The sequence below is a fragment of the Empidonax traillii genome, unplaced genomic scaffold (genome assembly GCF_003031625.1).
Source record: "Empidonax traillii isolate 1590-97213 ecotype Southwest subspecies unplaced genomic scaffold, ASM303162v1 scaffold165:size1224784, whole genome shotgun sequence".
Taxonomy (NCBI): Eukaryota; Metazoa; Chordata; class Aves; order Passeriformes; family Tyrannidae; genus Empidonax; species Empidonax traillii.
In genome coordinates, this window is record NW_020955358.1 from 496,446 (window position 1) to 514,674 (window position 18,229).

The window sequence follows — 18,229 nt, forward strand, 5'->3', positions numbered from 1 at the left end:
CAACTCCCTGAGAGAGGGGTGCAGGGAGACGGGGGCCGGCCTGCTCTCTGCCTGCACGGAGAGGCCCAGAGGAAATGGCCATAAGCTGGGACAGGGGAGATTCAGATTTGATATTAGGGGAAAAAAAAAAAAAAGTATCGCTGTTAGCGTGGTCAGGCATCGGTCACGGAGGTGGTGGAATCGCCATCCCTGGAGATGCCGTAAGAGGCGTTTGGATTGTGGCGCTGTGCGATGGTTTAGGGGCTATATTGGCAGCGCTGGGCGGACGGTCCGGCTGGGCGATCCCGAAAGTCTCTTCCAGCCTCGGCAGTCCCGGGAGGGGATCCGCGCCGGCTCACGGGGACTACGGGCCCCAGGGGGCCGTGCGGGAGGGGGCGGGCCCGGCGCCTGCGCAGGCGGGGCCGCCGCGGGGCCTGAAGGTGACGGTGGGGACGGGCGCTGCTGCACGTTGCGCGGGGCGGGCGGGCGGGCGGAGGGGGGGGCTGCCCGGGAGGGGTGTTGTGTGTGTCTGTGTGTGTGTGACGGCAGCGGCCGCCGTGGAACCGTCACGGGGCCCATGAGGAGCAGCGGGGGCCCCGCACAAGGTACCCGCGCGGCGGGGACGGGAACGGGAACGGGAACGGGAACGGGTGGGGAGAGAGGGAGCGAGCGGCGGGACTCGGCGAACCCCCCCCCCCCGCCCCCCGCCCCGGCTGATGGGGGGAGTTGTGCTGGCCTGGCCTCCCTCCTGACTGCTTTCCCTCTACCGACTGTGTCTTATTATGTCTTGTCCGCGACACTAGGAGCGGGGTGGGAGGTTTGTTTGTCGATAGGAAGATGAAGCTGTAAACACGGAGCCGAGGGGCCTTGGGAGTTCCGTGCTGGGCTGCTGTGGCATCAGGGCGGGCAGGAGTGGGTTTGGGGAGTGGGATCTCGGGCTGTTACGGGATTTCCTCACGAAGGGCAGCGGAGGGGCGGCACCATTCTCGGCTTTCCAGTGGCAGAACGCGAGGGAACGGCTGGACCTGTGTCAGGGGAGGTTTAGGCTGGATAGCAGGAAAAGGCTCTTTGCCCGTAGGGTGGTTGGGCACTGGAACAAGCTCCTCAGGGAACGGGTCACGGCCCTATGCCCGCCAGAGTTCAACAAGTGTTTGGACAGTGCTCTCAGGCACGTGGAGTGATTTTTGGGGTGTCCTGTGCAGGGCCAGGAGTTGGACCTCTATGATCCTTGTAGGTCCCATACTCCATGATTCTGTGCTACCACTGAAGGGCAGCAGGGGGGTTGTGCCTTATAGAGGGGTTCTCTCCCACGATCTGTCTATGTCTTGGCTTTTTAGACTGCTTGAAGTGGTTGTATAAGTGTTTTATTGTCTAATGTTAGTTATGGTTCTTGTTAGTAATCTGCTTCTGATAATTAACTGCATCTAGGGAGTTGGGCTGAGAAGTCATCAGAATTTTTGTTAAGGCTGTTAAGTGGGTTTATGTCAGGTATTACAGACTACATGTTCAGCCTGACTTATGTTCATTTCTGAAATGTCCCAAAAGAGAAAACATTACTTTGGACAGTAGTACATGAAGTATCCTAGAATTCCTTACCGAAGTCAGCTCTTAAACTGAAAGTGTTCCTCAATTTACCTAATCCCCAAGATGTCATTCCTGTTACAAGTATAAATGTAAAATGATTTTCAAAGTGTTGCTGCATTGGGAAGAGATAGGGAGCAGGTTCCTCGTTTGGAATGTGTTTTGCTGCCTATGCTACTAGCTTATATGACTTGCAGCTGCTCCTGTGTGGCAATTGCATGCACAGAGGATAACATGTCCCCACCATCCATCTCCCATGGGCTGGACAGCAGGTGTTTATCTCCTTTTCTGTCCAAGGGCTGTTTGAGGTAAAAAGTGGCCTCTGTGGCAGCATTTGCTGTCTGAGCAGCACTTCCATCAGGGAGTGAAAAAAAAAAAACAATTGATAATTTGGTTAGGTGGATATCAGGTGGCTAACACATGGCAAAAACTGAGTAGGCAAATTCATGTAAGGAATGTAAGAAGTTAAAGATTTGTCTAATGTGACTGTCTGCAGGCCTGCTTCACAGGCTGTGGCAGCTGGTGAGAAAAGGTTTGATCGGTTCTGGTTGTTAAAAGGTTCTGTGTAATTCTTCTACTATTGATGATTCCTTTCTGCAGATAAACTGTAGACCTAGCTCTGTAGGTATCACTAAGAAACTGAAGTCTGTTTTTGCAGGACAGGGAATTCTCAGTGTCCCCTAATCTCAGATAAGAGCCCTCAGTTTGTATCTTGTCACACTTCTGGATCTGTAGGGAGTTCTGTCTGGTCTTAAAGATATGGTCCCAACGAATTCAATGACAAAAGCAGGGAAATCACTGATTTTTAGAATGTCAAACTTCTAGTTGAATCCAACAAGTTCCTTTCAGTCAGTTAGTCTTGCAGTTTAGGAAGATGATACAATAGTTCTTTAAGGTGTTGATACACTATGAACCCAGATAGTTCAGATGAACTTATTTTGAAATTTAGATGGTGAAGCAAATTCAGCATCAATCATCCATATTTCAGAATTAGTAATGGAATAAAATCACTGAAAGAACTGAGACCTGGGCCCAAAACACGATTGAAATCTCCCTGGACAGTCAGGTGTCATTAGAATAGATCAAAAGGATTTTACCTTGATATTCTGATAGGTAACTACCTAGTTCCACCAGTTTAGATCAAGAGTCAAACTTGGGATCAGGGATTCTTAATGACTGTGATATACCTGTAGTAGATTCTTTGACTTGAAATTAATGGATTGTGCAGTATGGCAATAACAACAACAACAAAAGAACTGCTGAAATTACAGGACTTTTTCTTAATTCTTGAGTCATGATACCTCTAAAAAACAAAGATCATTCTTCATGACCCTGTCACTATACAAAAATTCCAGTGAGAGTAAAAAGCTACTATTCAGTTAAAAAAATCCATAGGATCTGTTGTGATTCTGCCTTCCTAAATTAGGTTCAGTCTTGAAGGTACGAGTATAGGTGTGTTAAGTCCAACATATTTTATCCATGTTAAGTCAAGAATATATCACTTCAGACTGTCAGGAAAATTATGTTTTAACCAGGTGTTAGCAGGCAAGATTGGTCTGCCTATTTATGTCTGTCCCCCCCCCCGCTTTTTGTCTGTTAAGGACAGAAGCCCTGTCTCCTTTTAGGCACTGGGATTTTACAATAGAACTTCACTCTGGTTGGAACTTTGTGTTTCCTCTAAATATCTCCAATCCTTTCTACCCCAGTGCCTTCCAGCACTCAGTTTTCCCCTCATCCTCTTCAAAGTAGCTACCCAGTGTATGATTCAACAGAAAAAAATGAAAATATTTTGTTTTGTTTCCAGATGTGATACTGCTTCTTTTAAACAAATTCATCTGAATCATAAAATTAGGTCCTATTCTGTTTGTGCACATCAGAAAATGAAAGTGACTCTTAGGTGGGCTATAAATTTTAATTACGTGGATCTGCTATTGTGTCTTGTCCGAGAACAGACCTTGACCATGTGTGACAGTTCTTATATGAACAAAACAAGAAGTTGTGTGGCTGTGATTGTGGCTTCGTCTAGCGTTGCAGCAGACAATCCCCTGCAGCTCTTTGGGACTTGCATAGTCTGTCCTTGAAGGGAGGATGAGGGAAGGGAATGGTGCTTAAGACAGTCAGGTGCTCATGAACAAATTATAAAACAAACCAGTAGCTTTTTTTCCAATGAATGAATTTTGCTGGTTATGAATAAAAATATGTGAGGCTCTCCACAGCAGTTCTGTGAGTCTCCCAAAAGTGGCTGGTGGAAGGTTTTAGTAGGACATGGTGGCACTTACCTTTTAACTGCAATGGTAGTGCTTAGCCCCTACATGTGCCAGTCAGTTAACTACTTGCTCTTAATATTTTGTGGATTTAAATATTGGCTTTGCTGATGTTAAAATAGCTGGCATCTTTTGCTTCCTGCTGTCTCAGGCCATAGGATTGTACATTCTGATGAGGGATGTACTAATGAAACACAAGCCTTGGGTTTTGTTGATGACATCTGGCAGAATGCAATCTAGTTTCAAAAGTTGCAGTGTTGCAGAAACGGTATTCTTTTTTCAGTCTGAATACGGCAGTGTAGTAAAGCTGCTACTTCAGACTATGAGTAGGAATGTTATTAGGGTTCCATTAGTGAAGTCCCATCAGAGCTCCTTCTCGTGTAAAGACACAGCTCTCTGAGTCTGATGCGCTTTCGGACACTTGGAGATGCTGTCATTTGGTTCTTTGCAAGTCCTCTATTCAAAAGCTGCTGTGTAAGGCAGTCAACTGAATAGCAGGCAAGAAGGTGTAGCCACTCAGGGATCAAGACCTTAACAAAAGTAATCCTTCTTTCGTAAGAACTCTTCACATCCATTTGTAGACATCTTGGAATAGCATTTACTGAAAATTAGATGAAGAGAGTAGTTTTGAGCATGTGTGTGTGTGTGTGTTCTGTAAATGTTATGATCAGCCTCTTCACACATAATTTTTCAAGATATTCTGATTGATACTGCACATATTTCCCCATATGGAGAACTTTGAATTCACAACAGAGAATTCAACACTTACTTTGAATATTTAGAAAAGATTTATACTAGAAGTGAATGTCTGCCAACAGTAATTCTGCTGAAAGATGAACGTTCTGTATTTTTTTCTGGGAAAAATGACAGCTTTTCAGTGTTTGAAAATGTGAAATAAATGTGGTGTGAGAATAAAAGAAAAAAATCTTGAACCTATTGCTTCCACTGTGAGCTCTGTTCTTGTGAAAGCTGGGATGTTTTTACCAGTTTCGTGCTGGTTTACTCTTATTCCTGCTTTGTTTCTAATTGTAAGGGTTCGTAGTTTTTCCTCAAGAATGTCTTCTGGAAGTCTTAAAAGCATTTTAGGTGAATTTGATGAGTAAAAGACTTGGCACTTGATGGAGGTTGTTGTTTTAAGTGTTTTATACAATTATTACATAATATAATTTGCATTTAATGTATTATTACGGACAATACTGTTGATTGCTGTTGGGTTATGAAGGGGAAAAAACACAATGAGACAAGACCTGTAATGATCCAAGGTGGCAAAAATGGCATTTATCAAGGCTAGAAAAGAAACAGTTTTGGTCATTACCATGGAAGGTGAGGCAGAAGGCTCTACAAAGCTGATTCTAAGATCTAAGTTTAAGGATATTCCTAATAAATGCCGTTTATAATTAATCAAGATAAAGTATTTGAATACCTAAGATCTTATTCTATGAATACCAGGTGCCCACCAAAGCTGCTCTATCACTCCCCTCCTCACCTGGGCAGAGGGCAGAAAATACAATAAAAGCCTGGTGAGTTAAGGACAGGGAGAGATCACTCACCAGTTACTGTCACGGACTCAACTTGGGGAAGGTAATTGAATTTAGTACCAATCAAATCAGAGTATGATAATGAGAAGTAAAACAAATCTTAAAAATACCTTTCCACCACCATTCTTTCCTTGCCAGGCTTAACTTTACGACCCTCTGTCTATCTCCTCCCCCTCCCAGCAGCGCAGGAGGACAGGGAATGGGGGTTATGGTCAGTTCATCACACATTCCCTGCTACATCCCCATGCTACTGCTTCCTCTGCATGGGGAGGACTCCTTTCTCTGCCACAGCATGGGGTGCCTCCCATGGGAAACAGTCCTCTACAAACTTCTCCAGAGTGAATCCTTCCCAAGAGTTCTTCATGAACTGCTCCAGTGTGGGTCCCTTCCCATGGGTTGCTGTCCTTCAGGAACAGGTTGCTCCAGCATGGATCCCCTACAGGGTCACAATTCCTGCCAGTAAATATGCTCCAGCATGGCTCCCCACAGGGTCACTGCCTCCTTCAGGCATCCATCTGCACTATGGGCTGCAGGGGAATTTTAGCTCGTGCATCTGGAGCACCTCCTGCCCCTCCTTCTTCACTGACCTTGGTGCCTGCAGGGCTGTTTCTCTTTCGTATTGTCACTCCTCTCTTCTCTGGCCACAGTTACATCTGTGCAACAATTTTTTTTTTCATTCTTAACTATGTTATCCCAGAGGCACTTCCACCATCACCGATGGGCTCAACCTTGACCAGCAGCGAGTCTGTCTTGGAGCTGGCTGGCATTGGCTCTATTAAACAGGGGAAAGCTTCTGAGAGAAGCAATCCCTGTAGCCACCTCTCTACCAGAACCTTGCTGCACAAACCCTGGTTAAAAAGGCTGAACTTGATTTGGGTTAGTACAATGTGTTTTACTGAAAGTCACTGTATCTGCAGTGGGTCTCCAATTGTTTTATTACACGCCTCAGGAATAAATATTATAATTACAGAAGCTGTTTAAATTAAATATTGTAATTTAAATTGTATACGTCAGTGAAGTGCTGAGTGACTGGAAAAATTATGAATTGAAAAATGAGCTTGTAGTGAGTAGCAGGAAGTCTTGAGCAAGCTGGAGTTCAGTTTTTGTCTGTAACCTTTTGACTTGGTTATCAGTCGATGGCTCTGTGAGTGAAAAGAGATGTGCACAGCAGCTCTGAACTCTGTAACGAGAGAGAGCAGAACTTGATAAAAGAAGTATCTGAACTCTGAACATAGAACTAATAACCATATTTCTAACGTGTTTCAGCATGTGTTAAAATGTAGGGTCAGAACTCTTGAGATGCTCAATAAAAGCTGAAACAGGTGAGGAATCTGTCAAATTCAATGTACTATTGCAAGGGAGGATCCTAAGAGATTCTCAAACAGAGTTTTGGAGAAGTATAGAAAACTCATACGTGTATTTGTTTGTCTTTTAGTGTCTAACCCCTCATCAGTTCAGTTGTGGGTTGTTTGGGTTTTTTTCTGAGGGAGTTCAGAGCCGTATGCAGGAAACTGCAGACCTGAGGCTTGCTTATATGAAGTACGTTTTGCAGCTCCCTTTAGTTATTTAGTAGAAACTTCCCACTGCTTTGGAAACCACAGCATTATACACATGCCCCCACACCAAGGCCTCTGCGGTTGAAAACCCTCTGACAGAGAAACACAAGTGTTTTGAGGGTAATGAACTAGTGACACCTTGGAAGATACAAGGATGAAAGAGGCTGTTAGGATTGAGAGTTATTACCCAGGAGTGGAGTAGAAAGGAGAGAGAACTGGATCTTAGTTGGATCATTAGCCTGAAGCGAAAGGTTGTGTGAAGAAGCGCATGAATACAGTCCCTGCTTTGAACTAACAAAAGGGTTTTTTTACCCTGTTTTATCATAGATATATATGCCTATTTTTAAGCTTAGTTAAAATCTATAGATGTAACTTCTCTAACTTGCTTATTGCAAACATATCTGTAGAGTGACAAATGGACAAAAAAATCCGAATCATATAGCACTTTAGAAAGCAATTTTTTCCCCTTTCCTTGACCTGTACTTACATTTTGAGGATGAGCCAACAAATTTACACTTGTTGGAAGAAATCAGAGAGAGTAGAGACCTTTTGTAGTACCACTATGAGTTGTACTTACATAAAAATTCAGTAGAGGGCAGAATGAAACTTGTGAACCAATGAGCCCACATAGCACTGCAAAGCAGGGAGATCAGAGTTAACAGATGTAATAGCACCGTTATTAAAAATATAGTTCTGAAGAGCAGAAAGTACTACAAATGAAATGATTGAGATACTTTCTTTTAAAAGCATCTGAGAGAGCATTCACACTTTCATACAATTAGCTGCATGCAAGCTTAAGATCTAATGCTTTCCAACACAGAGGAAAACAGAGTTTCCTGGCATATTAACTGGATGCGGATCAGCTATTAAGGCTCCTGTTTAGCATTCCAGATGTATAATTCAACACACAGGCATTGCATTAGGTTCTCCTGATTTGTCTTCTGAATCCAGTGTTCAGACTTTATACATGTCTACAAGATCTTTCATTCTTCCTAACGCTACTTCCTCTTGTCCGTTTTAATACTTGAGTGTCAGAAGACTGTAGTAGTAAAGATTGTTCTGTGTGCAAGTACCTTATGAGGGTTTTTTCTACTTTCTTGACTTTGGTAAGTTTGTTTTAACAAGATCAATAGCAGTTTAGATAAAATTAGGGTAAAAAAGTTGTTGGCTTCTCTCCACTTATATCACTATTGAATTGTAGTAGTATGATCAACTTAAAAAATTATAGCATTTACTAAGTGAAGATATTATAGAGGTTAGATATGATAGAGGTAGGGTGGAGCTATTGTTTTAGGGTAATTTGTCTGGGAGAGTTTACTGTACATTTGTTTTAACGTGATTTTTTACCAAGATTTAAATAAATTTCACCATGATTTATTTAGCATTACTCCCTTTAACCTGAAATGTGGTGTTATATATTTTAGACAGTTCTGAATGGTAGACAAAACTACACAGTAGTGATGCCCAAACTTCAAATTAGGCAAGTTTCTTAGTTTAGAATGAATAACAGACCCTGCAAAAGTAGTAGAGGTCAAAATACAAATTCCAAATCACATTCATTCATACGCTCAAAGTACTACTATGAAGCCAAAGAAGTCTCTATACGCTGCCATTTTCCTGTCCATGGTTAATGACTGCATGCTATGCCGACACACTGCAGTTACCGAGAGCTTTATATACATATTTTACATTGAGCTTAAGAAAAATTATGCTCCGCATGTGTTGCACTAGTATTACAGTGATTTTAAATGTGTTCCCAGATTTTTAGGCAAACCATGTGTGTTTTCAGTTCCATCGTGGTTTTCTTATTTTGGTTTATAAGCTTGGCAAGATGCTTTTTTTTTCTTAATATACTATCAATAAGTTCTTGGAAAGAACAATTTAAATCTGAAAACAAACTTTGATTTTTCCTATTATATTTAGTAAAAAAATAAGGTTTACTGTGGGGTTATTTATTAAACTTTGCTGCATGGATGAGATCTCTGTATTTGCTTTTTATGCAATCTGAAAAATGAGTTGAAAAGGATTTCTGAAAACTTGGTTTGTTTCCTTTCAAAATTCTTCTCTGTCTGCCACCAATAACCCTCAAAGTTTTCTTGATTTTACACTAAAAATGACAAGAATGTAAATTAGTTTCCTGGTTTCATAGAAAGGTGCCTTGGGAGTGGAAAAAGCTCGTGGATTTTCATTGGGAACTCTCCTGTGGTATAATTAATGTTCTTTTTTTAAATAGTAACAAAACAAGTGAAAATGCTTTAAAGTCATCCATATTTACATATTGTGTCCAGAGTGTTTCTGGTATAACTGAGAATATAAACCAGTGTTCTCTATATGTACTATACCCTCAATTCCCTCAGATGCTTTCTGACCTCTTTCAGAAAAGAACTTACACTAAGGTTTTTGCCATCTTATATCCACCCCCATTCTCGTATTTTAGTGTCTCTGGTAGCTCAAAAAATGTTAATTGTGACAGGGTAACTGTTATTATGCAAATTATCCTGATGAAAATTTCATCTGACAGCATCTCTGGTATGATTCCTCTTTCCAACAGCAAATCCACAGCAGCCTTTGCTGTACCTATATGGGCTAGGCTTGTTAGTTAGGTGTTTTCCAAAGATCCCCTGTTTCTTTTTGGATAAAATGTTACCAACACATCCAGAGCCAATGACTGTGATAGTCACATAGGCAAGCTCTGTGACGTTAAAAGATCCTGAACTTTTCTTGTCCTCAGGAACAAAAAGCGAGTCTTATATCTATTTCCTAGTTATAATTGGAAAGTAGAGTAAAGGTAGCAAGAGCTAGGGTGCTCCTGCAGTATATCAATCAGATTTATGCCAAAACTGATCTAAATTAAAACAGAAGTATCAAAGGTTGCTAAATGAAACCTTCAGCACTGTAATGAGAAGTTGATCTGTACTTTTCCTTAAGAGGTCACTGAAGCACTCCCTTTCCCTCAGGGGCCTTGTAATCAGCTTGCCATGAGACAGAGGTACCTTCAGGAACTAAATGGACGTCCAAGAATCCCAACCAGGAGTTTGGCCTGAACAGCCAAGATTTTTACAGCTCAGTTTACAGCCAGCTGGAGATACTACTAAATAGTTAGCAGGGATATGACAGTGCTGAAGAGGAGACCTTATCCCACAAGTGTTTGTATATTGTTTCATGGTTTGGCTACCTAGTATCTATTCAGAAGCAGAGAAAAGCTATATTTGTCCTTAGACATAATTTTTTTTCCTCTGTGGCATTTTTAAGACAAAACTAATAATAGAAATCTAAGAGGCTTTGAAGCACCATTCTCCTTGCACTCCCTTTGTCCCCCCCAAATTCTCATGCCATAGACAAGATGCTTTTCTACCTTGGTGTCTGGAGCTTCTATTTTCATGTTTTAGAGCGGTGAAACAGCTAGTTTCATATTTATTTTGACCTCCAACCACATTTATTGTGCAGTTTTTCTGTCCTCTTTAAGATTTGTTTGCATTGTTGAGCCAACTAATTAAAATATTACAATTGAGCAGCGGCACCCATCACCCCTTTAAAAACATTTGTTTCTTTAAAATCAATTTACAGAGTATGCACTACATTAATATATTGTTTTGTTCCTGTGCCTTTCCTGTAACCATTAGAATACTTCCCTCCTTTAGTCTTGTAGTGATTCTGGATGGCAGTGTAATCCTCAATGTATTGACATGAACTTCAAAAGTTCTCTCCTTTGTTAATTTGGATAAGCAAAGCACGTACCTATGAATCACATTAAGATCATTAGGAAATTTCTAACCTTGGTTCAAAAAACGTTTTCTTTTATTCTCTCAAACACAAGCACTATCATATCTTAGCCTTTTCTTATACATCGAGGTGTTTTTCTTCTCCACACTTTTAAAGTAAACTGTAGCTCAGAATATTAGCTGGAACTGTACTATCTCTGCGTACAAGGTGCAGGTGTTGTTCTGTTTTTAAGTTTTATGTGGTTCATGTAACTCTGTGAGCAAAGGCCTTGAAATTCATTTACTAATCACAGCTGTGTTAGTACTGACCAGTGAGCATTGAACACATAGTGGTGACCCATTGCTCCTTCACACGAAGAAGAATGGAAACCATTTCATACCCCAGTGATCTGCAGCCACTGCAATGAGTCAGAGGTGTTACACAGTGTTAATTTTCTGCTCTCAATAGGTGCTGGACAACAAAGCCTAGAAATGGTGCTTTGAGATGTGCTACTGTATATACACTACATAGAATGGAAAAAATGCTTTTCAGCTTCTTGGCCCTGTACAGAAGAATGATGTTCTGCCAAGGCTGCTGGAATGCAGTGTCCTTTTAATAATTCGAAATCAGATTGCTCACCGTGGTTTCCCCCATGCTGTATGTATGGTGTCCATTCTCAAAGCTTGTTTAGAACAGGTATTTTTCAATGAGGTACCATCCACTGAAAGTAGGTGAATAGTGAAAGTCTGACTTAAGAGCTCCCAGGTTCCCATAGATGGGTATCCTTTGCTGAGTCTGCTGGCTGGATATTCTGAAAATCTAGTTAGGGCAGATGCTCAGTGTTGTGTACTATTACTGAGAGGGAAAACAGTTCTCTCTGGAGAGTGTTAGCCCGCAAGAAAGAAGTGTGAGTGGCAATAGGCTAGGAATGTAGTTGTCATCTTCAGGCTTACTGAGTTATAGAAATTATAACAACAAAAGTAGTTGGCATATGACAGAGTGCCATCTGAACGCTTGGGGTTTGCTGAGTGTTTTCACTACATCTTGTTTGGAGAAGCAATTGCATTTGGATTTAAGAAGTCAGTAAGAATCTCTGCTTCTTGTCAAACAAGAGATACTACAAGCAGTTGCTGCTTCCAGTAAAGCCCTACAGAAGACTTGACTCATCAAGAGCAAGTACCTATAGCTGATTTACTGCTCCATAAGCAGCAGCACTTCCTGATTCCCACTGAGTTCATAACAGGACTGAGTAGCAGTTCCTTACATAGAGACACAAGTTCCTTTTTCCCCTATTGATGCAGTACCTCCTGTTAGTAAGAGTTCAACAAAAGTGGGAGTCTGTCCTGCACAAACAAGGTAAAGGTGCCCAGGGAGTTTGAAACCATTCCTCCTTTCCTCACATCAAACATTGTAATTATAGTAATTGCAGTTCATTTAAGCGCAACAATAACATAAAAATACCTAGAAAATGTACAGTCAGGAATGTTCCAACAGATGCATTTGTATTATGAAACTTTCCTCTCTTGGAAGAGAGCAGTAATTCACTGCTGAGGAACTTCTAAGTTGCGCAGAAAAAATCTCCCATTTGCATGTCAGTATTCAAAGGCAAATCTATACCATAACTTCTTCAGTAAGCAAGGTTTCAGGCTGACCAAAAATCTTCATGCTGTTAGTTTGCCCTTGTTGCTATTTCTCTAAATGTGCCTTTTTTTTTTTTTTTTACTTCAGCAGAGTCATCAATGTGTTGAAGACATATATTTGAAAGGTGGGGAATTAGTGGAAGAATTGCAACTTTTTGAAGATACAAACCTTTCTGTACTTTTCTTGTTACATACCTGGAAAATCATAAAGGGTATGTATCATTTCAGGTTTGGGGTTTTCTAAACTTCTGCCTATATTATAAAGTATTGATCATTTTCAGCAGCATAGACGAATTCACTATCAAAGCACCTGACTGAAACATACCTAAGGCTACAAGTGAAGGGGAAGCAGATATGAAGGTTTAATTAAATTTGAAGGATTTGAATGTTATGACAAGTAAAAATAGAAAATTCAACTAACTTGCATTTGTACCTTCCCCCTTCTTGATAGATGTATATGGCAGGTTGTTACAGTTAGGTTTTGTTACTATTTAAGTTATTGGTTGATCATTAATAGTTACTTTCATTGTTTTTTTTTAATTGTATGAACTTTTACTTCAAAATAGTATGGAACGTGAAAAATTGTACCAAAACTAAGAATGTATTGACACCAAAAATTAATTTTGATTGCACTCACTTCAGTGAGTTTGTACTGCATTTATATAGGCTCAAAGTATCACTCAAGCTATCAGTTGGTACTCTAAGTGAAGTTTCAAGGGTGACTTTTTCATAACTGTGCAAGATTCTATAGATAGAAGCAGTAGGTAGCACTAAACACCTAAAAGTGTTTTTAGAGAGTAGAATTAGCATCTTAGCAGTGAGGAGTACGTCAAGTGAAGGGCCCCTTTTTAGTTAAGAATGCTGAAGAAATGAGATATAAAATTATTTCCTTGACTCTGGAAGGTAACAATTTCTTCAAAGAAAGTCAAGGAAATCCTTTTTAAAGTAGAAGAGGAGAAAACCATTTAAAATTTGAGAATTTCAAGTGGCTTTGGAGCAAATAGAAATCAGATTATTGAAATGCAGCATGCTTACTCTTGTTTCTTCTCTCTAGAAACTTCATCCACAGTTCGTCAAAATGCAACGGAATCTATTACATGGTGCATCTCAGCTGACGCATGGGACGTGTTGGTTTTTTCCTCACACTACTGTCTTTCAGTGCTTAAAAGGACAGTCCATGTTGTCTAATGTGGGATGCAAAGTGATTTTAGCACTGGACCCCCCTAAGCGATGTCTTCATGCAGGTGCAGCACACTTTGCCTCAAAGAAAACTGCTTTTCCATCACAGACAGCAGACACTCCTCACAAAGAAGAGAGAAATCCTTCGCCTTCGGCCACTGATACACCCAAGCAGAGCCCTGCGGAGTCAGATCCCTTAGATTCTGATCCATTACAAGACAAATCAATTAGCCTCGCTCAGAGATTCAAGAAAACTTTTAAACAGTATGGAAAAGTCATGATTCCAGTGCATCTTCTGACTTCCACCGTATGGTTTGGATCCTTTTACTATGCAGCCATGAAGTAAGTTGATATTTTGTTGCAGTGCCCAATACCACGGTTGAATTGAGACTGACTTTCACGGATGAAAGGGCATATAAATTATTCTTGCATGTTAAAAAGTGCCTTAATATGTAATGGAGAAATGCATCTACATTTTAACTGAAGTATAAGGTTAATATTGAAAGTATTTAGGGTTCATGAGAGTGTCATGTACATATTGCTGTCATCCAGTTATTGCTGTGTACCAAGTCTGTTGCTAATGTTTGAAGGAATGTTCATCTCCCCAGAATTATGCATGGATATAAACAGCACTAAAATTATTAGTAGCCTCTTAAAAGGTAAAGAGAGGGATTTGGAATCCTGATTAGGTGAGATCTTTATAGACCTTTTCTTTCTCTGCTGTTAGACTTCAGGGTATTTTACCACTTCTTCCCTGCTTCATCCCCAGTCTTCCCTCATCCTTATATTTTCATATCATTTGCCTCACTTAGCTGCTCACAAGCTATCTGTATCCTTTCCTTTTTTATTTCTGTTTCCTGTCTTTGCTACCATCCAGTGAAAAAATCGCTACTGTGGGCCAGACTTTTTAATTTGAAATGAAATATTTGTGTGGTTAAAAAATATATATATATAAATTAAGTATTCTAATTTTAGTTTCTTTTAGTTATAGCATGGGCCAGATACTGTTCTGGAAAATGGCATTTAATAGAAAAAAACTACTACATCAACTATGAGCTGCTAGTTTGCTAGTTCAGATGAAAGAGGTTTTATTTATCTGCAAATAGTTTTGCTAAATTTGCTAAATATGAGCAAATGTTTGTCTCTGGACTCCTCATGTTGTATATTTAATAATAGAAAGCATGAAACAAGGACAGTTCCTGGTGGCAAGGATGGGACTCTTACATCAGAATGCCTTACTGCACAAGTGTTTGTTTTAGTTACTCTAACCAGCTGGCATAATTGCCCTTTCTGGGAGCTATAGATCCAAATGTCATTCTAAATTTAACTCATGTCAGAGGAATAAAGGTCTTGAGCTATAAAAATATTTGCTTTGGATGAATGCAGGTTGATGCTTATATCCAGACGTTTCAGATTGAGTGAAGATTACTTTTCTTGAAACTTTAAAACTAGCTGCTAAAGTAGGTATTTGGCAGAGGAAAACAAATATTTAACTAGAAACTAATTATAACAAAGCTTCAGTTTGTCATGCCAGACGAGCAGCACCCTCTGGAAGTGGAAAAATAACTTTCAGAATGACTGCTCATGATACGAGACTAAACAGTGGCAGTTTATGAAACAGCACGGTTAGTGCTGTCTGTCAGATCTTACTAGGTCTCCATTTTCTACTCTGGCAATGGGTCTTCAGATTGTAGGTTCTAGTAACTGTTAGTAAATTACTGCCTGTTATTGTTCCTGATGCTAAAGTGACTGCATGTTCAGAAGAATGCTTAAATGATTAGATAGAAATGGAAAATGATACTAATAATACAGCATCTCTGAGTGTTTGAAACTCAGGTCTTCTATAACTGCTCCATACAGTTTCTAGTGTAATATAAAGATGGACTTTCTTTTTTCCTTTGGTGCTGATGTTAGCTTCCCTGGCTTTCACACAGAAAGAAATTGTGATAAGAGCTCCCTGCACCCATCCTAACACCTTATGTTGACAAGGTATAGCAACTGAACACAAAGCCCCGTAACTCTTGTCCATATAACACCTTATTTCCTCTTCCTTTGCCACACTGCATTTGTTTGATATATTTGGAAATCAATGGAGAACATTGTCTGAAATTTTAAAAGGAAAAAAAGTAATTTTAGGCAAAACAGAACATGAAATTGAGCCTGCACGGCTGGAGCCTAAGTAGCTGTCTTACCACCTTTATATATACTTACCTTCAAACATAAACTGGGACACAGGTGAGTTAAAAGCTACTCAACCCAACAAGGATAATATAAAGGGGTCACCTTCTGGAACATTGAACAGATGTTCCAAACATTAATTTGCCCACTTGTTCAGAAAGATAAATCCTGTAAGTATATTGCTTAGATGAAAAAAATTCTTTGCTCTCAAATTACAAAGTTTGTGTAATAAAGAATGGAAATACTGCTCTAAATAACTGTTCAGGTTTCAAATTCCAAATCAAGTTACCAATTTTTTTCTCTTTTGTAGTGGGGTGAATGTTGTTCCATTCCTAGAGTTGATTGGCTTACCAGACAGCGTAACAAACATCCTGAAAAATTCCCAGAGCGGAAATGCACTAACTGCGTATGCATTGTATAAAGTAAGTATAAATTTGGTTTGTTTATAAGCTCCAAATCTTGCCTGGTAAACTACACAGGGTTGGCTCGTTTATAGCAGAAAGAATTCATTAACTTTCTTTGATAATTACATGTACTTGAGCATTCATTTTTGTAGTAAAAATATTCACGTGCAAGTTGATATGTGGTGTGTGTCCTTCAAGGAGTCTATATATATTTCTAAAATAACTTCTTCACTGCAGGACTATTGTCTGCCCTCTGAGATCTAATTAAAACTAAGTTATTCTTCTGTATCCCTGACATAATTAACACGGACAAAGAGGTAAAGTCTAAACACCTCGTTGAATTCCAGATAGAAGTACAGTTATTTTTACCCTAGAGGATTCTCTAGTTTGTGTTTCTACCTTAGTTACTCGTCACTGTCAAGTATTTTCATTGTCTGTTTGAATCAATTAGTTACATTCAGGTTTGGGTTTCTTTTTATTGCTTTATATGTGCACAGTCTGTGTTTGGGAAACTTAAATCATGTCAGACCATGCGAAAATAAGGTATTACATTTGCTGAACATGCCAGTATTTTTTTTGTTTACAAATGTGATGTGCTTCTTATGTGTTTAATTTAAAGGAGTTACTTTTCCAAACAAAATGTGGAAGTACTACTCTTCACAATTATTCCTGTGCCTAAAAAAAGACCAGTAAATAAAAGTGGTAAAATATAAAGGTGTTGTTATAGCTGAGAGATCTGGCAGTGTTGGAAGAAACTCAGTGTTCAGGTACTGTTTGTTCTGAGTTGCGTTCTGAGATGCCTAATGCTTGTCCCACAATCTGCACATGGAGGGTTTGTGTGGTGATGTTTTTTGTGTTTGTTTTTTTTTTTTTTAATGGAAGTCTAATGCCCTTGCTGTCTCTGTCAAAATGATACTTAAAGTAGAAGGTATGCATTCTAGAGGATGCTCTGTAAGTTGGTTTATTTCCATATAAATTGAAGATATCTTTAAAATTTGACACTGGTCAAAATAAATGTTCAGCATTAAAAATACCTTTTGCTGTATGTTATTGTCCTGTTTTATTTATGCAGTGTGTTCTTTGATTTCTTTAAGATTGCAACTCCTGCCAGATACACTGTGACTTTGGGAGGAACATCCATCACCGTTAAATATCTACGTAAGAGTGGCTACATATCCACACCACCACCAGTAAAGGAATATCTGCAAGACAGGATGGAGGAAACAAAGGATAAAATTACGGAGAAGATGGAGGAAACAAAGGATAAAATTACGGAGAAGATGGGGGAAACAAAGGATAAAATTACGGAGAAGATGGAGGAAACAAAGGATAAAATTACGGAGAAGATACAAGAAACCAAAGATAAAGTCTCATTTAAAAAAATAAAGGAGTAGGAGAGATGCTTAATTTTTGGATATATCAAACAGCACTTTAACCCTTTGTGAGGCAGGATATGCAAAGTGCACTTCTGAGCTTTCTTCTTTTCTTTTTTTTTTTTTTTTTTTTTTTTTTTTTTTTTTTTTTTTTTTTTTTTTTTTTTTTTTTTTTTTTTTTTTTTTTTTTCTTTTTTGTTCTTTTTGGGTTTTTTCACTTTGTCTGGAGACAACAATTGCTATGGGGATTTAAAGGTTAAAGTTCCCTGGGGGAGAATTGTGACAAAATCTCAGTTTACAGAAGGAAAAGTGAATCTCGTGCTAGAAGTTAATATGTCCATTGGTCACAGTGTTAACAGTTACTCTTCCCTCTTTTTTTTTTTTTTTTTTCCACACCCTCCTTCTCAAAATGGAGATGGTTTCTGCCAAAAGCCACTGCTTTATTCTTCTTCCATTGTCGTGCACAGCCATTATTCCACTAGTCTCTGAACCTTCCATTAAATGAGAATGAAGATTTCTCTGCTGGGAAAGGCGACATGTTTAGGTTTTTAGAGTATGTGGACCCAAGCCTCTTCAATCGTGATCATCTCTCAAGTTGGAGACAGACCATTGTCACTGCATTGATACTGCACATGAAGGAATCGATGGATTAGGTACTGGGGTAGCCAGAGTGAATCACAATGGCTACACTGACTTCAGCTGGGCTGCCATAGTTTACAGGTTGAGACTATGAATCTTTCTTGGACAGTGCATGTTTTCAGAAATCTCAACTGAAAGCTTTAGGAAGATAAGTTAATCACAGTAGCCATACTGTCAAGTATACTTTGTTTCCTAA

At 39.6% G+C, this 18,229-nt stretch overlaps 1 protein-coding gene across 8 annotated transcripts; it reads left to right on the plus strand.

Annotated features, from left to right (window-relative positions):
• The first annotated feature begins 400 nt into the window (after nt 1-400).
• On the plus strand, nt 401-17,428 carry FAM210A (family with sequence similarity 210 member A). 8 transcript variants are annotated; one of them, XM_027885380.1, is made up of 6 exons: nt 464-584; nt 12,349-12,472; nt 13,315-13,781; nt 15,928-16,039; nt 17,116-17,301; nt 17,335-17,428. In XM_027885380.1, exons 3-6 carry the CDS (start codon nt 13,339-13,341, stop codon nt 17,413-17,415), a joined length of 822 nt encoding a protein of 273 aa, XP_027741181.1. In that variant the 5' UTR covers nt 464-584; nt 12,349-12,472; nt 13,315-13,338; the 3' UTR covers nt 17,416-17,428. The 8 variants fall into 8 exon arrangements, with proteins under 8 accessions (XP_027741179.1, XP_027741181.1, XP_027741180.1 ...); XM_027885379.1 differs by having other exon boundaries at nt 17,116-17,235; nt 17,269-17,428; XM_027885378.1 differs by lacking the exon at nt 464-584 and adding an exon at nt 401-419 and having other exon boundaries at nt 17,116-17,428.
• Nucleotides 17,429-18,229: the final 801 nt, after the last annotated feature.